Raw genomic sequence first — 24,123 nt, forward strand, 5'->3', positions numbered from 1 at the left:
TTGACTTTCTAGTAGATGATACATATCTCTGTTAATACATCACGGAAATCAAATTAAGGACAAGAGAAGACATCAAATGAGTCCATCTAATACCCAGCTGGATAGGAACAGGTGTTGAAGACTACTGCTACAGAGGATCCTTAAAACTGACAGGTGATATTAGTGGATTTTAAAAAGTAATCAAGACTTCATTGTCATGCCAGTACATTTTGCCAGGTTCATTTCCGGGTTCCACTGGAATTTGCAGAACATGTGAGCCTGCAGCACAATTCAAAGCTGAAAGGTTCTGATCTCTGGTGAAATGAAGAGGACTCCCTTGTCCACAAGAATGTGTTTCAAAGAAGGCTTTAAGGATCAGCATAGCTGATTAATAAAGACTTCTGACCTATATAAACTATGCAAAATCCTTTATAATCATGGTTGCAAGACCGCACTGAAGGAGCAGAAGTTCTCATCCACTATAATCATCACTTTTACTAGCAAATGACCAAAATGTAAGGTAGGGATACCAAGGCCCCCTTCCACGGTGATGTTTATTATTCACTTACACTGGTGATCCAAGCCTAATCACTGTGCCTGTGTCATTCACCAACTTGTCAGTATGTGCAACTTCTCTCATCCACAGAGGGGGTAAACAAAAAAAAAAAAAAAAAACAACAACAACAAAAAAAAACTTAATATGCCAAAATGAGAAAGGTGTACAGATTCTGCTTGTCATTTCTGTTGAATACCTGTATGTGTCATGATAGTGACTGAAGTCTAAATTGCCACTCATTTTTATTAAATACCTTCTTTAGATTTCAGAAATATGCACCATCAGTAAGAAATGAAGAAGAGATTTTTCATGACTGGTGGCAGCTGGATTTTTATACTCCTTTCCTACATCAAAGGAATGAAAAATTCTAGTTTTTCAACTTCCTTCAGCACTTCAAGAACTAAAACACATTTCACTACGTAGTCTCTCTGAGCATTCCATTTACTTGTATGGCAAGAGTATAATAGCCACGTCACTAGCCTATTCACTAATACTCACACGTTTATAAACAAAATACCACTGAGGGCAGCCTAAGGATGGTTACCTTTTACTTGGATGGAACTTCTTTACGTTGTATTGGAACCAATTAGGAATTTGAGAAATGTTTGCCTTACCTCCCCTTACCTGCTAACAGCTATAATAAACCACAGAGATGTACATCAGTGAAAAAGCAGAGAGAATATAATACAATCATAACCAAGTATGTAGCAAATGTCTTAAGACATGTAAGGCAAAATAGACATGATTTGAAGCATGGCTGAGGGACAAAATACAATTCCCTGTACAAAATGCAGATGAGTGCTTTTTCCTGTAGCCTAGGGAATGATCTTCTTTCACCAAAAGAGATAGGAAATAAAGACCCTGCGCACAAACAAACAAAAAAAACAAACAAAAACCCCACTAAAGAGAACTTACAAACAGCAGCCTGGGCCATATCTCAGCAAAACTACATCTGAAACCATCTATAACTGTCTCGACCCCACTTATCTCCTTATCCATTCCCAGAACGGGGTACCTGGGGGAGGGGGACAACACTGGTGAGTTCCCAACACAGACAGCAACTTTCTCCAAGAAAGCAGCCTTTCTTCTCAATTTCAGATCAAGCCTGCCATCTTGTGGGATTCAGATTCAGGCCAGCATGCAAACTGAACTATTTTCCTTCTTTCTTCAGGCACCAATGAAGATAATTTAATCCCATCCAGGATGAGGAAGTGCGATCCATACCAAGATTTTAAGACATGATAATTAAACACGTTTAAACTTGTGCCTCTGGGAGGTATTTTATTCTGTTACGAAGCACATTTCGTGTGTGCTAGATACTTAAATCAGCAATTGGTGACTGCTCTTTAACCATTTCAACACACACTCATCTCTCACCATTTCTGGGTGTGCTACAGAAGCTGGTATGAGTCATCTTCTCCATGCTCTGTCTGCTCTCCTGGATCTTCATCCGTTTCCTTTAAGGGACTGGCTCTCAGGGTGCAAGTCCCAGTGCAGATGATTCCTTCATAACAATTTTCAATTCTACTACTCCTTTTATGGGCAGAGAAGTGCACTGAATAAACTAGAAAAGTTAGGTAAGATTAAAATGATTTTTAAATCTGTTCTGTAAATGTTTATCTGCTTTATTAAAATAGTTTGTCATAATCATTAGGTTACACTAACTATCCTAAATATTTTTCAGCTCTTCCAGATTTCTAGTAATGTTTCATTGCAAAGATAGGAAAACAGCTAATTCAAGGCCTCTTGCATTGAAGATTAATTTTAGCTATCTAAAGAAATTGTTAATGTGCGGTTTATGGGACTTCCTTTCTGCAAGCAATCTAACCTTATAGTCTCTAAACAAGTATATGTCTTTTTGTAATCATAAACATCTGCAGGAAAACTTCACTTGACTAGAGCCATTTTAATTCAGTTCTTCAGGATGACTCATTTATACTGATGGAGTAAAGATACAGGAGAAACAGCAAGAGTTGTTAAACTTGTTTCTGTTCCTCACTCCAACAGCAGACATAACCCTTCATTAGTTAGCAGCTGACAAAATCTCCAACACTATTACGATGATTTATGTCATGAAACCTTACTTTCCACACAGGTTAGAAGTTGGCTTGAGTACCTTTCTTTGAACTATAACGTGCAGTAATTTAGCAACGTTATTCTGATCATCATTAAGAAAGAGTAATGTGATTAAAAGCCGATGTATTAAGGTATCTATCATGTGGTATCTACATACTACCTCGTCATTAAAACGCAGATTTTCCACTGCTCACCTACCTTTTACTCACGTTGCCCATCACAGCCATTTCAATTCAAACATTTTTTGTCTCAGCTGAGTGTTATTTCTACTTGAAATAGCAGATGAATAAAAAAATTATGTTTCAAATACAATTTCCACAATACCTCAAAAAAAAGCAACAAACAAACAAAACCCTACTTTTGCTATACCAAAGAGTTTTCACATTTTAAAGCGCAGATAAAATAATAATCTCAGCAGACATTAACATAACCCATATGTTCTGAGAGCGATCTAGCCACTGGGCAGAGCTTCACTGTAGGACCTTTTTTCCTTATTAAATAAAATCGCATTAAAAGCTAGCTGTGTAACTGTAAACCTGCCAGGTCCAAAATATATGCATGCCTAAAATAGGTTCAGCTGAGCATCAGCTGTTAAGAACTGAGAGTTACAAAAGCAAGAAAGCACTTCACAACCGAGATCACAGCTCAGCCATGGCAAGTCTGACCACTATGAAAGAAATTGATTGTATTGCAATAAAAATGCTGTCTAAAAATGTAGAGGCACATAGGATGCTTTCCCAAAATTATAATCAGTTTGATAGAAGTTGCAAGTCCTACCCCATATTCACTCCAGTTTTTCACCCTCCGAACTGTACCACACAACTACTGGTAGGACTGTGCTGTACATCAGATTACTGAAATGACACTGGGGTGGGGGGTGGCGCAGGAGGGAAGGGAACCACGCTCCATTTGGGAAAGCTATTTTTAACAGATTATTTTTTATTAATTTATGGAACAAATCAATACACCACAGTATCAGCACAACTCAAGTCATGGCAAAGTAATGGCAAAGATATGGGAAAAGGCAGATGAGAGGCTGAAGTGTTTAAATCAACTCCACTGCAAAAGCCAAATTATTGTGAAACATCATTCCTTAATGTTTTCCTAATTTTCAAAGAAAACAAGAAATCATTTCTGGTAAATTTCAATGAAGTATTTCCTACATATTTATATATTTTTTTGCATTTCTAACATCCTGATTTAAAAGAAAACTGACAACAGTAAAAACAACAACTTTGCTTCTATTTATATTCCACAGTATATCACTTACCCTGCCTAGAGAAAGGGAAAGCCAAGCACCAAACAATGTGTAAGGATTCAGAGAAGACTTTAAACTACAGCAATAAATATATATAACTATAAACAAATAAAAAAATCGAGAGGAGCTCTAATGCGTTGCTCAGCCATTTATGGTATTGGGAAGGTTTGGTGGGTTTTTTTGCTGATAAAAATTTGCATTTATTTTGGTTTAATTTAAATCGCACAAGCTTCTCTGCCTGACGATTACTAAATAGACTCAGAGCATTCAAAAAATGCATAAAGAAATGTATCCATTAAAAAAAAAAAGTTTGGAGTGTCAAGAAAGAATCAGAATTTCAGTAAAAAATACCAAGTTGTTTCATATTCATGGGATGCTTTCCTCCCATCTTTGGCAGGCTTAAGTGACTGAGAAAAAGTTTCAAAAGAACTCATTCTGATGTTCAAACATAGCAAGGGCCATACTTTCATATATACAACCCACATTCCAGATAACCATACCACTTTAAGGTACCAATATTACAGGAGGGAAAAAAAAAAAAAAAAGAAAGAAAAATAGTAAATCCTTGGACAGCTTTCACATTTTGAGTATCTGTAGTCTTGGATGAATCAGAGACAGGAGGATACTGTTGCTGGTCTTTGTTCTGAAATAGAAAGCTCAAGAGGACTGCATAAGGACTTGGACCAGTGAAAGGGGAAGTGGAAAATACCCAAAGTAGCTCTCTTCCTGGAACATGGAACAGTACACAGTTTTTTCCTCCTAAACATTTGGTTCTGGCAAATATTTGTTTTTCTTGTCAAAGGCAACAGCACATACTTGACTAAAGGAATGAATATTTGATTATATAGATGAGATATGCTTGGGAATAAACCATAGGCCTGCTGCTGTGTTCAGCATTCAGCCCTTTGGCAGTGGTCTAGCTTTAAGGATTGCAGAAGCCAGACAAGTCTATATATCCCTGAATCTCTAGCTTTCATGTTGCACTTCTTTCTTTCCTGCCTTGGAAACCGCCCCACATTGAATATACAGGTTGAAAGTTTCCAGAACCATAACTCCATGAAAAACAGGCATTTTCCCTCTCTGTCCCTTTTCTAGGATCTCTCTTTAAACAGCAGCAGAGCACCGTGTTATATTGGTATCTAGCGCTCAGACAGACAATGCTGGGCTGGAAGGATTGTTACTTCCATAAGGAATAAGGAAGGTGATCTCTTCAAACTTTGTGGGAAAACGTAGAGCCATCTTCACTCAGAGACTGCATGTTAGGCATGAGGACACAGCCGTATGTAGGGTGGAGGCTGACCCAGTGCGATCAGGAGGACTGCACTGCCACAATTACATGACATGGAGCAGTAACATGCACCACACCAGGCAGTACTAATGAGAGGAGAAAGATCTCAACAATCCCTCTCTCTGGTAAATACATACCAGATAAGCCAGTAAACTCTTCTCTTTTAATATGTGCAATTATGCAATTGGTTTTGCAATTAATTTTCCTAATATCTAAACTCAGTATTCAGGTTTGTCTTTCTTCTCAGTTTACAGATTAGAGTTTGGATAACTTCCCCGCCCCCATAACCAAAAATAAGTTACAAAATGACAAAAAAAATGACAAGAGTTTCCTTATAGTAAAATTATCAGAAAGTTAAGTTGTTCTCCTATAAACGTTTACATGCAGAAACATGACTAGTTCAAGCCTCCAATGAAACACATACTTAACTTTCAGAAAGAACAGAGATTCCAAATTAAGGTTTTCACATAACATATTTAACATTGTTAAATGCATGCCATTATTCTCTTACCAAAGATAGCAGCAGTAGCCAACATGCCTTTATAGATTACAAAAATACTTATATCTAGGATTCAAAAGGAAAGCTGGAACAAAAACAACATAACTGTAACAGCAGAAGACCAACAAAAAAAAGATTTAAGACACTTTCCCTCCCAAAACTCACAGTTTAAGTCAAAAAGAGAGGCAGGGAGAACGCACTGGAGGTCACAGGTAACAACGCTTGTCCAGTTAGTTTTCAAATTTAGAGGTAAGTTTCTTCAGAGCTTCATGACAAAAGCAGCTTTCAGAAAGATTTGCTCTGAAAATGATGGCAGCTTTATCAAAAACAAAAACAAAAAAACAAAAACAAAACAAAAAAAACCAGGAGAGTACTGCCAACCCAGTAACATAGCAGAGTATCTAGAGACAGAAATGGAAAAAACAAGGCACCACAAACTCAGGCACAGGAATGATCCAGAACCCCAAATTTCAAATATCAGTTTTAAAAAGTTGGAATACTTCCTAACACAATCCTACATAAAAAGATAAAGTAGTGGATAGGAGGACTTTTTCCAGCCTAGAGGAAGCATATTATAAATCCACATACAATACCAAAAACTGGAAAATTTCCAATTCCCCTGCATTTGTTTTGAAAACAATATCCAGCCAGCTTCATACTAAGCATCAATTGATTGACATGGTTCCCACCAACTGCTCCCCTATCTTTGGTTCCTTTCTTGCAATTTTCAAAATTAAGAAACTAAGTATCTGCCAAACCAGTAGCTTCTAAAATTTCAAGGCTCTCAAGCCTTTATTTGTTGAAGCTTTGTTTCATATCGGCTCAAATAATGAATGGTCATAATATCAATATTACTAGATGAATTCCTCAGTATTCCTGCTTTGAAGAACACCTTAATTTGGTTTATGCATGAATGCTGCTGCTGTAGTGACCTCTAGTTACCGGACCTTTACAGTAGTCACATCTAAAACACAAGCTTTTTTTTTTTTTTTTTTTTTAATTAAAGCTGCAATAGTCTTGATTATATATGTTGGAAAAAAAAATAGAAGAAAGTAGAGTATTTCAAGTTTGAGCATTCTCTGATCTTTATCTTGCAGAGAAACCAAACCAAGCAGATATGAAACACTGATGAATCAGAGCAGCAGAATTTGTAAATAGCTGGATGATATAATGAGGAACAGAGATCCTCGCAAAAATAACCTTGATAGATTAAGGTGTTGTTATACCTTCATTTCATTCAGTACTCTCTTGTTTCAGTCGAACACCAACTGTGCCAGTTCAAACCGCTACTAAAAGCTGTTCCAGTTAACCTGGATGACTTTGAAATGAGGCAGATGAACATTTCCACTGTTTGCTCTGCCAACTCTGTTGTATTGAGCAGTGCTAACTACAGGAAATACACTTATGCTCCTGTAGTGTAATCCTGTAGCCCTTTTGCAACCAAATTGTGCTATATTTATCCATTGACAGCCTAATCCAAAAATCATGAAGAAACAGAAAAAAAATGCATCCTCCTTCAGGCAAAAACAAGCAACTGAACTACTGAGGAGCTCAAGAACTTAAATCAGTAGTGGGAAAAAAGCTCCAGGCCACTCTGTGCGCCCCACCCCATTTCAGTCCTATCTAGAAAGCATCAGCAGCCAGGTACAGGAAACATTTTCTAACATTGCTTTTGTAATTTACCTTCATGCTGACAGACTGCTTCTAACCAGCTCTCTGGAACACATCTACTGTATATAGTGATAAAACACGAACCTGTAAAGCTAAGCAATGCAAGCACCTCCAAATGCTATAGCCACTCTTCTTCATCAGAAAGAAATAGCCACTCTTCTTCATCAGAAAGAAAATTAGAACAGTTGGAGCAGTAGTGGTCTTTTTTTCACCTCCCCCCTCCACTCCCCAACCACCTATTTAACTCATAACAAGAATTATGCTCAATCCATACACATCCACCGAAAACCAACCTAAGGATGTCTACACAGAATTTTGCTAAGGTAATTATTTAACAATGTAACAGAAGTTGTTTGATGCATCTACAGACGTTGAAGCAAAGAAAAATTTCAAGTTTCAAATGCTACTGTTACTGGAAGTCAACTTTAGGCAAGGGTGGGTCGATGAAGAATGCAATATACTCAAATATATTCAAGTAAGTTAAACAGAAACACGTAGTATCAGTACAGATTTTGCTCACAGAAGTTGTTACTGTCTGCATATTATCAAAAAGCCATTTTTCCTCATCTATTATCAATTTCTTGGTTAACAAAATGAGAGGTAAATATTCAGCTCATCCTTCTTCACATTCAGTCTGAAGTGCTTCCGCACATTTTATTTTTAGAACATGAAAACTTTCAAGCAGATACTTCTGGAGCTCAAATTTCCAATAGCAACTAAGTTTCTTCAGTTTGTTTTTTCAGATTTTTTTTCATGACTGTTATTTGATAACATTCTTTTCTGGTATTAGCTCTAGAGAAAGAAAACAGATAACGTTTCAGGTATCCTCTTTATACTCAATGCAGTAGTTAAACCACAGAATTCCCAACACCCATGATCATTCTTGGGAGACTGAACTTGAGAGGTCCTCCCTTTTGGACTCCTTTCCATGAACTTCAAATTTTTGGCTGACTATAAAACAGTGTTGTGTGACCAATTATACCTCATCATCTTCTATAAAAAGGGATAAAGTCATTTAGTAAACTATGATTTATTCCCATTTTATAACTTATCTCCTAATTTAACCCCCAAATAAAGTGTATCATGCTAGAAGTATTTATGACAACTTTTTTTAAAGACAAGATAACATGTAATACGTAACTTTTGGGAATAACACACTCACTGACAGTCTGTAACAGTCAATAAAACATCACTTACAATTTATAAACAAAACATAAGCATATAGAATTTGCTAACTTTAGGGAGTGTAACAATTCACACTTATGGTTTGAACAAATGCACTATGCTTTTAATAAGCAAAGTATACGTAAGACATGCAAATTTAGTTACAGCATTCGAGAAAACTCCACAATGTACAAAGGTATGTGGACAATTCCACCACATATTTCTTCTACAATGTAATGTCCTTGATATTAAGTATATCTACCCAGTGTCCTCATTTAAAAAAAAGAAATCATTAAGTTGTTCACATTTCAGTAACTGTTTATTCAAGGAAAAGAGTTCTTACATTGTCTTCTGGCTGTCAGTAAAAATCACCCAATTATTTACTCTTTCCCTTGTTTCTAGAGGGCCTGAATACAGTGCTTTACATAACATCAAAGCCTTTTACATGCATCATAAGTGAGGTTTGCGGGCTAGATAGGTCTTACTCAGCTATTTTGTTTTGTGAAGCCTTTTGCCTTGGCTGAATAATTTATACTGTTACTGCGTACTTTCAACAGTACGCATTCCTGATTTCACTTCTACTAACACCCACTCTTACTAACAACCACACATTTTCATAATGAAAAATAAAACAATTGAGAATGCACCAGAACATAAGCATGTTTCAAGCATCAGACACTGAAAAAAAAACCCCATAAACGCATGATGCAGTAATGCGGTGCAACATTACACTTTGTTAGGCTGAGAAAAATGCAGGAATTATTCAGCTCTTCTAGCAACAAATCCCCACAATGTAAGGCAAAAAAACAATTAAACATATATAAGATTTTAGAAAACTTCAAATATAGCCCACAAAATTCTACATGAAATTTTCACCATTATCTTTCTTGTACCCACCAACTAATAGCTGAGTCACAGGTAGTAAAGAACCGTCAGCCACAACTTGTATTCATTACACCACGTATTCATCAGGCTGCTATTCAGCTCCTGTAATCATGAGCCTATCTAAACACAACTCAGATTGCAAACATCATGCCCTTTCTTAATAAGTAAGATTTTGGTTTTATAAAATAAGAAGCTAGCAAAAGCAAAATGATATTGTTGGCTGATATATAGGCTGAAACACATTTAAGAAGATAAGCACCACACCTCATATTGACTTAAATATTTTAGTCCCATGTAATTCTGCACAGGCCCCACAATTTACACTGAGCTATAACCTTGCCCTTTATATCAATCGTGTAACCTAATATGTGGTTCTTGGATATAGAAGGATATGACAATCATGTGACAGTACATATTGTGATTTAGCTTGTGCAGGCAAATATCCTTCACCACCAAAATGTTCATTGATTTATCTTTCATAAACACTTCATCGTTAAGACAAGTCTGTCTGTGTGAGAGAGAGGGAGAGAAAGGGAAGGCGTGAGAGAGAGCATGCACGTGCAAGGGAAAGAAAGGGAAAGTGAGAGAGACATAAGACAAAGAGGAACTGAAGACAAGTGGACTAGCAAGTTCTGCTATTTTCCACTCTTTTCCCCCAAGGTCAATTACACGTTTGTAAGAAATCATACCATTCATTCAAAATATTCTAGTATTTGATTTTTTTTCTCCTCCTATTTTAGTCAGCATAACTAAGAATTAGGAATGCCATGAAGAAAAAAAATGGTATTGCTCAATACTACAAGCAAGATAAAAACAATAAAAAATATAACAGTGTCAATTCCCTGGTCCTCATTACAGTCAGGAGGGAAAAAAAAAAGCCTTCCCCAGCTCTCTACATGAAAATTTTGTTTATAACTTTGAGGATGTTCCACAAACAGTAGTAAAATAGTGGGACAGATTAAAAAAACAAACACTTTCCAGGTACCACAACCTGGAATTTAAATTTAATCTCATGTAAAAACAATTACTGAAACAAAAAAGGTTCTACATGATCTCCTAACAAGCATCCAGCAGCTGATAAAAGGTTCATTTGCTAATATTTTTTTGTTTCATTAGTATAAAAAGCTTTTAAAGAGTATTTCTCAAACTACAAACACAGTGTAATTTAGGTGTTTTGGGCCATATGGGCACCATGTTTTCTTGTGCCATGCTTTCTGGTATGGGTTTATTCAGTTGTTTTTTCATATGGCGAGTAGGCAGTGTAAAAAATTCCTAGCTATACTCAGTGAATGACAGCAAGTAAAATCGGCATACCCTCAATAAAGAGGCATCAACAGATCCATTCCTATTAACAGAGTTGAAACAGTCTCAATGCTTACTCATCACCTGGTTCCCTTCATGAAAATACTGAACAGTATGCTAGGAATACCAGGGTCAGTCACAATTTTCATGAAGTCAGTACTAATATGTAAGCATTTGTCCACATTCACTGGTGAACAGCCTAATTTTTTTTCCTCCAGTACAGAGTAAATCCTTTTGATAAGAAGTTGTAACTGTTGACTTTTTAATGTCTCCCAGTGCACAAATCTACTAGAAATTAGGAGACCGCCACAAACTTGATTTCTGTACAGCACCTTGAAGGGTGCAAGTAATAGCATAATACAAGCATAGCAACAGCACAGGGAGAATAAGACATTTGCCATATGTGAAAGATGCTACGAGTACAACATGTGCACTGTTGAAGTGAATACAGTTTTTACATTACCATGGGACTGCATGTCTTGGGATGGGCAATCTACTAGAAAATAAGAAGAATAAAATAAAATCCTTCCTTCTTTCTCTTGTTAAATAATGCAAAATTAAAATAAATATTTCTAACACGAACAATTCTTTTATTTACTTTTTAAAACTACATCTCTCATTACTGCTGTCCACCAACCTTTCAGAAAGTTAGAAATAAAAAACCTCCTTACCAAACCTTTTCTTCTTCCATTCCTCCTGTGGCACATTGGTTTATTACTGCAGGACTACTCATGGTAAGTGCTGAGCTTTCAGAATTCATCTTTTTTCTGAAAAGAAGAAAAAAAGAAAAAACAGAAAAATATAAATAATATTAAATATAAGTGAAGAATTTGTGTGTTTACTAATACACTAGAAAATCAAAAATTTTAGGATAAGCACTTTTCGGACCAAATTCAGTTTGCTTTCCTCACTTAATCCCATTGATTTAAACTGAGTTTTACTTAAGTGGATGAATACATTGAGCAGGATTTGGCCGTTTTGTGGACTTGCTAGTTATGCCAAACCCAACACTGATTGTCTTTTGTTTACTTTTCTGATTATATGCCAAAATCGTTGATGTCAGCAAGTCTGTATCCAGGGCTATGCATAGTGTCAGTTATGTTAATTCAGAGCAGCAGTCAGATCTAGTGCTGCAGTGGAATGATCCACACAACACCGGCGAGAAAATCTGGATTTCAGATATTTAAAGATCTACAGAATCTTTTCTAGCATATTTTAATAGTTTTAAGATCAGACTTCAGCTCATTTGCTGGAAATAACAGCCATTTTATGGCTGAAGCCACTCAAAAACAGCATAAACATGTTCAGATACTACCAACAGTTCCCTGGCTACATTGCTTCTAATAGGCTGATACGGCCAAACATGCTTCAACTCAATGACCAGTGTGATAAGAGCAAACAAAGTCTTCGTAAGATAAAGGCACATTAATTTCACAATAAAACTTTTTTTTTCCTTCTCAAAAAGCACTGGGAACCACCATGCTAACATGAACTTGTTTTACCTGTTGCTTTTTTTTTCTTTTGCTTTTGAAACAGTAAAAACATAGCTATTTTTAGCCAAAACCATCTCACTTCACTTGAGAATGCCTATTTTAAGTCATAATCAGCATGAAGATTTGTTAGATTAAGAGAGAACAGGTTCACCTGTATATTAATTAATATCTACTAGAACACAACCAGAAAGGTTACGTAGGTTGTGCTTACCTACGAAATAAGCAACAAGGTCTAAAGAACTAAAAAAAGCTATTTGAAGTTTGGGGCAAAATATGACCTGACAGTCATGGGCAGCAAGAGAATGCAACACATGTGTCCCGACAGTGGCAAACACACAGACCTTCACAAAACAAGTATTTCGGAGAATGCAAATCTTTGTGTCAAAACTATGTCCCTAAAGGGGTAGATAAGCAGCCCTAAAGAGCACATTTATCAGACAAGTCCTCAACTCCAGCACCAGCAACCAAAATTTGGTCCTGACTGGAACTTTTTTGCTTCCCCTTTGCTGTGAACGGAGAGCATGCAACCCTGTCATTCCACAGAAAACAGAATGGACAGTCAAACATAACTTTTTTTTTTTTTTTTTTTTTTTTTTTTTTACATCCCTTGCAATAGTAAGTGTTATAAATTCTGCACAGCCTGTTTCTGAGCTCAGCATTTGGTTTCAAATATCTGAAAGACTGCTCTGAAGAAGAAAACAATAAAAGCCTCATCTCTTTGAGGGCAGAATCGGAGACTGTTAGCCATTTGACCTATTTCTGGATCAGTGCCTGACCTCAAATTCACTCCTGGATCCTGAAGTAGGATGACTGTGATAAACTCCAAAAGAGAAAATAACCAAACTAATAATGCTACAAGTGGCTCAACAGCAACAGGGATTAGAAGATTATTACTTGTCTTGCTAGTCTATAACAACGCAGGAAGAGGGAAGTTGTTCTTAAAGATATTCCAAAGGAACAGTGCAGAAGTCCATACTTAAACATTTTCTACAAATTTCCCCTCTTTTAGGGAGCAATTTCCTGTCAGGGCAAATTACAACTTTTTTTTGTAATCTATTTCTACTCTACATTGGGGAGGCCCACATACTTCAGTGATCATCTGAGTTATGCTAGCAAGAGTTTCACCTCCTGTTATGGTCACTCAAACTAGTAAAACCAAAGGTTCAAGAGAAGATTAAAGGCATCCCATTAATTCTCGAAGTTGGGAGCTGAAAGATTTAAGTTACAAAACCACAGGGCAGCCATTCCAGTAAAAAAAATACAACTTCTCCTGTTCACTTGTGAACTACAGTAGCACAAGGGTTTTTTTTTAAGTCATATATTGAATGCATTTGGCACTTCTTCCCCACACACTCTTAGCAATATCTAGGTAAACACTGCACACACATCTCTGCGTTGAGACTTTTACATTGAAACATTGAAACTAGAGTCAAACCAGAGAACAGAAAAATAGTAAAAGTTACTGCATTATCAACTTTTCTGTTGTCGATTATAAAGATTGACACATATTTAACAGAAATTAAATCAAATGTGGCATTAATCCAAATTCTGTTCTCACCTGTTCTGCAAGGGAAAGGTAAAATAAGAGAGAGGAAAAAGTACATCTTTTCAAAGCATCCAATCTCAGCTCCTTCACATTTTTCAGTTTAACATCTGAAAACATCAGTAGCATTGTCCTTGTTCCCCTCCACAGCCACAATCTCAGGACCTTAGAAAAATCTGCTTTGCATGTTTCTGGAGGGCATCAGGAGGCCAGCATTTATTTATTCTGATAGTAAGATTTCATCCACCACCTTCAGAGGGATGTCTACCTGCTGGATGAAGCAAGAGGCTTTTTGACAAACTGGATACTTAGAGTGAGATTCTTTTGAGACACACAGCTCACGCTCTTACGGCTTCCAAGGCCGAGCTTCCAACAATACGAGAGGTCTGCCAAGTCAGCCATAAACTAAACAAATGCACTCCTCATTTAAACATGTGGAGGAGAGAGGTACAGCAGCCAGCTGACACAATGTTAGACAAGCATTCTTCCTCAGCTGCCAGTAACAGGAGGGGAACGGGTCAAGGAGAATGACAGCATGGCCCTGTCTCATCCCTCCGCACTGCAGCGGCAATTGCACACTTCCTCAAAATGGAAGCAGGTCATGCAAAGCACTCCTTCACCTTTGCACCCCCACAAAGAAAGGCCGCTCCAGTGCCCCCTACTCTGGGACCCCTGCCTGCTGTAGCATAAACTCTTGGTGCCTCAATGACTCTCTCTCCAATCATACTCCTTCCTAACCATCTTCTGAGATAGAGGCGCTCGTGACAGTTTCAGCACAAAGGGTAAATTCAACACCAACATCCAACAGCACTTCCCACTCTCACTTTGGCGATTAGACAGCAATGACTCACACAAGCTTCTGGAAAATCATCAGGGGTTCCCTACTGCCATCTTATTCCTACAAACAGGTCTACACAGGTCCCAGTTCACTGTTTACCAGGAAAAAAAAGGTAATTAAACAGCTGATCCCCACATCACTGACAAGTTTTATGACATTGTCAAAAAGCCAGAAAGAAGCTAAAAAAGTTTTAAGTGACAAATGGAAAAATGGATATCTGCTTGTGCCTTTCCAAGGCCATGGATACAGAATATTGCCACTACTTCTCTGTCTTGAAAGTCATTTCTGTGAAAAATTCTCCATCTGCAGATTCTATCCTGATTCACTGCTCTGTCACAGACCACTTTTAGGCTCTTCCTTCAGAATAGAGGCTAACTATTAAAAAAAAAAATCAAAATTCATTTTTCTATATTAAGATGCAGAAAAGGATATCTTTGTCAAGCATTAAGAATATTTTGTGGAAACATTTCTAGTAAACACGAACTGCTTCAGTATGTCTGTGTTAAAATAAAACTGTATTATTCCGTTTTGGAAAGAAAAGTTACTTTAAGGCTTAGTGTCTCTAGAAATACAGTTTAAAGTCAACCTCACAAAATTAACAGTAAAGCTGGCAAAGTAAAATTTTTGTTTAGATTATACTATTTTATTACTTATTAGGCCAGAATATTAACACTATCCCAAGAAATCATCCGCTAACTGTAACATCTTAAAAAATAAAACTCAGTTTCAGAAGCAATGGAACAATGTTCAGAAAGAAAAACATACTACTCACAGGTGCCTCTTTCAATATCACCATCCAACTCTTGTTTGAACTTGAAGTTTATGGCATAGGCCCTATACGTGATGAAACTTGGAGGAGGAAAATAAACCTGTCATCTTTTCTCTTAATAACTTGAAGTTGGATGCCAAGGCAAGTCAGTGAATACTAATTTAAGAGAGACTGTTTTGGATGCATTCTGTTCCTCATCCTCTCTCTGTACACTGAACCTTGACTGTTCCAGATAAGGCACATGCACTTTAATTAGTGCTTTAATTTTCTCCTAGAGATCGTGCTCTGTTTTAATAGAAGGAAGTGGGCAAAAGGAAATTCCAGGACAAAAACATAGGAAAACAATGTCAAATACTTCATTTATAGCACCTACGCTAACATTACCGTCACTATCTTGTTGAGGCAACAGCCTTGAAGAAACATCCTTGCTGGTTTTGATGAGACAACAGAAGTTTAGAATACTACAGTCTTCTCTGACTGAGCATAGACTGTATGATACTAAAATACTCAGTAGCAAGCATGCATACCAAAATTCTTGTAAGTTATCGCCACACAGAAAAAAAATTAAGTTTCCATTAAAATCTTTGATTATCTGATGCATCTGATCCATCTGCCTACACCACATAACTGCAGAGAAAAGCCTAGGAATGCTAAGCCATTGCCTCAAAAACTGAAAAGTATATTACATTTAAATGTAGTTTATTCATTTATATTTAAATTTAATTCTGGAAGTTTCACATTTCCCCTTAAATTGGGGATTATAGCACAAATGTCCAAACATGTGCACAGAAAAACACTACAGGATCATTTGAAGAGAAGAGATGGGAAGGTTCAAGAAAAGCATTGAAGCCATGGACTCAAACCAGCCTGTGGTTTATATCCATCAGAACAGGGAAAGAGTTAATCAATCTTTTTACCATGTTTGCCTACACAAAGCCAATTTTCTTCATTTGCTTTTGTTGCAAAGTGTATCTTTGATCCTCAGGCCATAAGTCTTTTTTGTCTTTCCCTTCACTCCCTACATGCATCTCTATACAAGTAAGATAATCACCATGGGGGCAGTCAAAAAGTAAAGTATTATTCAAAAGTTATTCACTACAGTTAAAGTAAAATTAGCCAGTATCTTCTGATAAAACATGTTCCCACAGCTCCTTACCTTCACCAAAATACTTTGCATTGTTGAAATAGTCTGCTGTTATGCTTAGTTTGGTAAAAGAACTGTGAAAAAATTTTTACAAAACCCTAAGACTCTTTCAATGTAGAAACAGTAATTAATATTTTTAACAAAAACGAAAACAACAGCATCAATAATGTGCATCTACCATAAAGAAAAAACAGGGAGCATTGTCAACATTCTCTCAAGCAGGAGTCCTTACGCTCACAAAACATCAACAGTAGATTACTAATTAGCACGCATGCATCATACCATCTTTCAAATACGAGAGCTGATTTTCCAATTCCTTACTACCTGCACAGTGATGTGCAATTTCTAGTGAACACAAATATTTACTCTTGCATTGCTTTCTGCAAAGTCCCATTTCCACACGTGTTTACAGGCACAAAACATTACATCTTGATAGCATTCAGCTCTTAACCAGCAGGTTGCCTTAGGCAAATAGCTTGTTAAAGGGCAGATCTAATTTTCCAGACAACTTCATTATTAAAGTACATAACAACAAATGCTGCAAACAATCTTCTATCCAATTTGTTCGTCTGAGGTTTTCAGATACAGCGTTTGCCAAGCATCTTTATACCACTGAAGCACTTGACATGAACTCATGAAGAGTGCCTTACATCCATGATACTTCAGAAAGATCAGGGTGAGAACAGAAGAATCTCCTGATGGATTTTTCTGCTGAGTACAACTCCAAGTAGCAGGCCATGCTGAGAAACTTTGCATTGCATAATCACTTCAATCCAAGCTTAGCATATTGCAAACTTTGTTTCACATGTGCTATCGTTCTTTCAAATGTGTTACACTGAGGTCAAAACTTGTGTCTCATGACATCACTTAACCTCATTCTTCAATGCATGAAATGCATTTTTAAAGATTTCAAGAAGATATGGAAGCGCTTTTAAAAATATGTACTTTTGAACATGTTTTCCCTCCTCCTCAAGGCATCTCATTACCTGTGGTCAGCTTCTGTTCTCTTAAGAAGAGCACATTAAATTATATAGTTACTTTACACAACTGTATATGCAAAGATAATTTGAAAGATTTAAACACACGGCAGAAGCAGTTCAGAAAACTGCTTGCAGTATGCATAACTTCACAGTCCATATTTGGTACTTCCATCAGAACACTCCAAGGTGATAGCAAAGAAGCTTCAAAATAATAAAATGATTCTCTGCCTCACAGCAAGTACTATCAGTCCGTCCCTCTTCCCCATAAGCACACGCTTACTACAGACAGGGGAATAGTTTATCACGTCTTATATAAGAGATAATGTTTACTCTTGAACGTTGTTACATGAACATTGGGTTTATTCTCAGCATGAAGTAGCTTAAAAAGGTGAATGACAACAGGAAACTATATAAACTGGTACTAGGCTGAAGCCAGACCACTGACATGGTATAGCATTCCCTGCTGCAAAAATGCAACTGTTATGAGATACTGTTCTCAAAACAGCTAGTCCTTTATTTTACCAAGATTTAGTTCTTTTCCCATCCAAAATACTGAAAGAAAAGGAAGACAAACAATTCTATTACAAATCATCTCAGATCAATTTCAAAGAAAGCACCTGGAGAAGTTTGCCAGAGTTGAAGAGAGGATAAGGTACAACACTAACACCTTTCAGAACTGCTGAAATCTGTTGATATATCCAGACACCAGCAGCAGTGAAACCAGGAGCAGGTATGCCCACAGAATCCCCAAAATACAAATGTGTATTTTTCAAAGCAATATTGAGTTCGTGAAAATAGTTGCAAGTCTGAAGAATTCAGACTGGTGGTTTACTCTCGGTGCAATAAGGAATAGACGGGCAAGGGCTCATCTGCAATGCACTGACCTGCAAAGTCATCAGGAGCCTTGAGTCTTTTAGTAGTTTCAATCCAGAGGCTCAAGGTATAACAAAAAAAAGGAAATATTTGGGGCTTTACTGTGACTTTTAGGGATGGTAGTTGATTGCCCTGTCAATTAAGGAAAAAAAAAAAAAGAGAGGAATTTACTGTTTCAGTGCTCGGTGTCTTAGTCAATAACAAAACATAACTAAATCTCTCTCATCTGATTAGGAGACAGGATTTGAAAAAAGTCTAACACTACAAAACACTATCAAACACTTGAACAGAATATTTTAAACAAAAAGGTTTAAAATGCAGAAGATACACATACAAAAATAAACAAACATACTGTCTAAAACAATACACAGAACACTAAATGCTACATTCAATACAACTTCAATAGAAATCAAGGAATGTTCTGTCACTGATGCTGTTATAATTACATAAGTCATTCTAAGACAAATCATTTCTCTCTGAAAAGATCCAGATGTTCCTAATATCTCAAATACCTAGCTTCAGCACCAGAGAGGAAGAAAACAACCAGGACATACTATTATATCGGTGTGCACAAAGAATTGTCCAGCACTAGCCATTTTGTCTAATCTTTTCCATCTCCAGGTTTTTATTTTTAAAGCAAGCAAGCAAACAAACAAACTAACCCCAAGAGTGTCACACCTAGTTTTTACTGTGGACTTCTTGCTAGCCTTCAGCCAGTTTGAGAAGAAAAAGGGAGCAAGAAGTTGCACTGATTTGGTTCATACTCTACAATTTCAAGTAAAAATACAACTACTTTTATGCTAAACATACTGCTTTGTGTTTTGCAGTTGACACTATGCAGCAAAACAATGTTGAAAGGTTCTTTCCAAAGATTATGAGAAGTATTTATGTTCCCAATTTAGTGACTCATACAGTTAGCAAACTCTGAGATGAATTTAACTCTATCCTCCTCAAACTTCTGAAATTGAAAGCAAGCACTGTGATGATATTCAAAAGCTGTAACAATGAAAAACACAAAGATTTTTTTTCCTAGAAAAACTATGGGAAAACTATTCCCAGAAATAACTGTATGTTATTTCTGAAAAGAATACTAAAAGCCCTATACAAAGCTAAAAAAAAAATGTAAGGGACAATTTGTTAAATAAAGGAGGTATTATCTGAAACAATAAGGAAACATTCAAGCAGTCTACACATTTTTTCATTATGCTTATTAGAACACTTTCTAACAACTACATCTAAATAAAGTATTTTTTAATGATAATGGCACACTAAAAGGGAGAAAAAAAAAGAGATACAGTATACAGACCTAATTGCAGTTTCTGCCATGTATTTTTCGTATTTTTCCCTTCAACAAATTCTTCCCTCGCTCATGTCAAGAAGGTTTATCCTCAAAAAAAAAAAGTGAAAACAAAACAAACCCCACCACTATCGAGACAAGTACAACCCATTTTATCCTTTACGAGAACAATTACTGCCATGGAACAGTAGCAGTTTCAAAGTTTTACCTGCCTGAAAGGACGTTAAATATTCTCCTTAAAATTAAAATCATCATCCTTTCAGCCTATTATTTCAAGCTTGCTGCAGAGTTTAATAAATCATTACAGTTTGTCAATTTTTTTTTGCATTTATTTTTCCTGATCAAGTACTTATTAAATAAATTTGAATGGAAAACAAAAGATTTATTGTCCTAAAGTTACCTTCTTTACAGTCTTTTGAGCTTTTGGCCTGCAGCTGCTAAGCATAGTCACAACCCAAACCCACATGGGAGAGTTTGCGAGATTACCTCTCCACGCAGTAACTGGCCTGTTTGAGAGAATTTGTTTTAGATGTTTATCATTTATCTGTGGAACATCAGCAAAAGGCTCATTTTGACAGCATATATTTCAGTAGAAAAAGTATATTAAGGCACATACTTAAATAAAAACCTCATGATCTACAGTGGGATACCAAGTTTGGGATACATCCATCATAGGCTATATCAATACAAAACACAGCAGCTTTAAGGGCTGCACTGCAATTGATGCATATCTTTAACTTCTCCCAATGCCCTGCCATCTGGAGACATCAGCGAAGGCCACACATAAGCAGAAGCAGTCAGCTTTTCAGGCAACGTGCACTGTCCAAATAGCTGGTCATTGTTTTCTTTAAGACCAAGGTGAGGATCCAGACAGACCCCTCTGAGGGAACACGAGTTGGAAACACTTACTTAAAATAAAATCAATAGGATTCCTGATACAGTACAGACAGCATAATGAACATACTCTTCTCCCACTTTTAATACTGAAAATTTCTGTTGGGAAAATGCTGAAGTGTTTAAAATAGATAAATAAAAGTACAGCTTTCATTAAATAACCAAAATGTTTGAGAGATGATACCAGTGCAGCAGCTGTTTTTGCTCTATAGAAAACCACACAAGTCCAGATAACTCCTGCCAACTTTCCAAGTTTATACAAGCTTCAGTGGCGTAGAAGCCAGTAAACCTTTCTGAATAAAGGTTGTACCACACACTGATTACACCTGCAGAGTTATGAGGGGAACTGCACCATAGTGAGGACAGTTATTCCTATATAGAAAGGAAATTCAACAACAGTATAGGACATCTTTCTATTCATGTAATGTATCATTTCTCATTCTACATATAATAATTTGATACCAAAAAAAAAAAAAAAATCAGTCTTCTGTTGGAAAGAACATAAAACTTTTGCTTCTTGTCTAGTTTACACAATTTTTGGTGTGGGAGCTGCTAGATTCCACTATTGGCCATGGCTTCAAGTATCACCCTCAGCAGTGGTCCGTATCAGACGCATACTGTTTTGAAGTCACTCATACGCCTATGGCACCATCCTTACTCAAATTTGGAATTCCTAGATTACTTATCAAGCATGTGATTAGCCCGAAGTAAGTAAATATGCATGTACATATGCCCTTGTGTTTAGACATTAACAGCCTGGTCCATTAGCATGCCAACCACTTCAGTTTTCATAGCTGGACTCTATACAGTGTTGAGTACCAGCAAGTTAATCACATGCTAACAGAAAACGCATATCTGCAAATTCAAGTCTGTTATTTACATTTTCATAATTGACAGCATATTACTTCATGTTCGACCCTGGTTGACACTAGATGGAAAAACTTTATTGTTTGTTTTTACAACATCTATGCTACATTTGGGGTTGGAGGCAGCAAAAGCTACATGCTATATAGATATTTCAGAATAGTTACTTTACAGCTAAGAAAAAACACATGAGGTATTTGCTAATCACAGATTACTGGAGTGTATTTAGGGAGTCTTTTATTTCCTAATTATTTACCTATTCTACTACAATAGCTCTACATGCTCTCAGAGATTTGTGCAAGACTGTAGGCATTTGTTTACTGTAGATTTCATAGGACACAGCAACTGAGATACAAAACATGCCCTCACAACTTGAGAGGCATGATTCAGTAAAGAATAAGAGGGACTTATTGGACCTAAAAAATACTAGATACATGAAGATAACATTTTTTCAGCCAATAGCAGTAGATGCAAATATGAAAGGTGTGAGGCTTCGTCATCCTGTATCCTCAAATATATTGACTTGCTTCCACCGTTTATTCTGATGTGGTGCTGCTCTGCTCAGGCTGTTGCAAGTCATAGACTAAAGCACTATCATACCTTCTAAAAAGTACATGATCTTTCTATGAAGCCTCAGTGACCTTGCAAATCTTATTTATTTAAATCTTGGGGAAATAAGATGAAGAAACTCATGAAATTAAACAGAAATAAAGTGAGAAGTCAATAGCATGAACATCGACACCCCAAATGTTTTAGTCTTCCATTAAGTTAATCATTTTCCAGTCATCTCTATTTATTACACAGGAAGAAGACAGCAGCTCTTACCAAATTACTTTTCAAAATGCATGTCAGATTTAACTGAATATAAGGTGTCAGCAATATAATACACACAGAACACTCCAAAAGGATTCCAAGTGCATTTATTACAGTATTAGTATGAGGGGGCAGATTTTTTCACATAAAATACTCAAAACAATTAGGTTTCCTTGGCTCAGAAGAAATTGTTCAAAAACTTAAAATATTAAAGGCATACAGATAAAATTCTAGTATACACAGAATCTAAGAGTGTAGGTTAATTTTCTTTAACAGCTAAAGCAAAATATTGGACATGGAGAAACTAGTTCTTAAATCAATATTTAGATATTGCATATAAATTCCTGAGCAGAAACAGGTACCACTCACATCAACTCATGAACAGGAAAACAAAATAGATTTTTGTTTACAGACGGGAGCTTTCACCAGCCACTTGCTGACAAGAAAATAATGCCACATAATACACCTCCAGATTGTACACACAGAGGACACCCGTAACTTGGAGTCATGCCAGAACAACTGTCTACACCAGCGTCCCAGAAAGAAGAACTGCACTGTTCAAAACAGAACTGAGCTCTGAGAAAACGTGCAGGGAATGACACTGAATGCTACAGTGCCTTCACAGGCCACGAGGCCTTGTCACACTACTAACTATTAAGCACAATTATGACTGGAAATTAAAAGGGATTTCAGTTTAAAACAATATAGTATTTTGTTTACTAAAACAGAGTAATAAATATTTACTGAAAACAGGTAATAAGGCATATGTACAAACATTTTAAGTAGAAGGGCTAAACCAACTAAATGACAAGCCAAACAATGTTTTTATGCACTCCCTTACTGCACCGACTCTGACGTACCTCACTGCTTCACACATTCCCCTACCTACACTCTCCAGAACCTATTAGTCTGCGATAAATACTTTAACTACGTTTGTTCCCAAATCCCATAGCTTCTCCCACAATGAGTTCAAATTCTGTACAAATACAGGCATCCATCTCATAACTTGTTGCACTTGGTAGACCTCCATGCTAATTGGCATTTAACCAAATTAATTCTATAACGAGCATTTAAAGATGAAAAAACTTTCTCTACCTTTCTACTACAAAAAGGCAGCACACAACTTACTAAAGGATTACATTTAAACATAAATCAATTAATAAATGTATGCACACACTGACAGGATGTACATTATCGTTTACATATATTCACAAGATTTCAAAAGTAAGAAAAGAAATAAAGATATAAACTACCAAAGCTGAATTTCTTGAGTTAATGTAAATGGGTCTTTAACAAATCACATACTCGGCTCACCACATCACTCAGATGACATTTTATATCGCAGTGCCAGCATTTTACCTGAGAGCGAGATATCAGTACTTAAGCTCACAGCATTTTTCACATACAGAGAACTTCACCAACGTCAACTATTTAAATTCAAACTATTATCCATGCCAGGTTAATTAACGCCATCTTTTACAATCTATTCAGCATCTGCTACGATTGACTTCAGAAGTGTAAGCAATTACCCTTGGTGTTTATTTTCTCCACTTTCCTTTCGCCAACAACCCCCCAGGTGGAGGGAAGGGCTGAAAGCTCACGAGCAGCGGAGCCGCTCTCCGACGTGCCAAGGTCAATAAACAGCTGGGGGGGGGCTAATTGGTAACGGCAATTAAGATTTTCAAAGGAGACAAGACGCACCTGGGACTCCGGCCCGTCGTTCACATGGTTTTCCTCCTGCACCTACACTTGTATAAGATTTGGCCCTGAGTAAGCGTAGAGAGCTTTTTTGAAAAATAAAACCAAAACGGCCGTTGAGCCCTGAGAGGAAACGGTCAAGCGCCCGTTGGCTCCAGCCGCCGCCGCGCGGTGGGCGCCCCCCCCCGCCGCCTCCTCAGCGCCCCTTCGCGGGCTCGGGGGCACCAGCCGCGCTCGGC

General features: G+C 36.9%; 1 protein-coding gene across 6 annotated transcripts in view; it reads right to left on the reverse strand.

The window, feature by feature from the left end:
• The window catches only part of ARHGEF3 (Rho guanine nucleotide exchange factor 3), a 144,599-nt gene that overhangs the window by 119,912 nt on the left and 564 nt on the right, over window positions 1–24,123 (reverse strand). For 2 of the 6 annotated variants that reach the window (XR_010391259.1, XM_064518929.1), the window contains exons 2-3: window positions 11,350–11,445; window positions 11,142–11,174 (exon numbers count right to left, since the gene is read on the reverse strand). Coding sequence is in view for 5 of the 6 variants with exons in the window: in XM_064518929.1 (XP_064374999.1) it covers window positions 11,142–11,174; window positions 11,350–11,438 (122 nt within the window). In the remaining variant the exon portion in view is untranslated. Of the gene's footprint in view, window positions 1–11,141; window positions 11,175–11,349; window positions 11,446–13,729; window positions 13,750–23,887; window positions 24,105–24,123 lie in introns of those variants that run through there. The other 4 variants (XM_026096238.2, XM_064518930.1, XM_064518931.1 and 1 more) reach the window with 3 other exon arrangements.

Source organism: Dromaius novaehollandiae, chromosome 12, assembly GCF_036370855.1.
Source record: "Dromaius novaehollandiae isolate bDroNov1 chromosome 12, bDroNov1.hap1, whole genome shotgun sequence".
In the NCBI taxonomy this organism is placed as follows: domain Eukaryota; kingdom Metazoa; phylum Chordata; class Aves; order Casuariiformes; family Dromaiidae; genus Dromaius; species Dromaius novaehollandiae.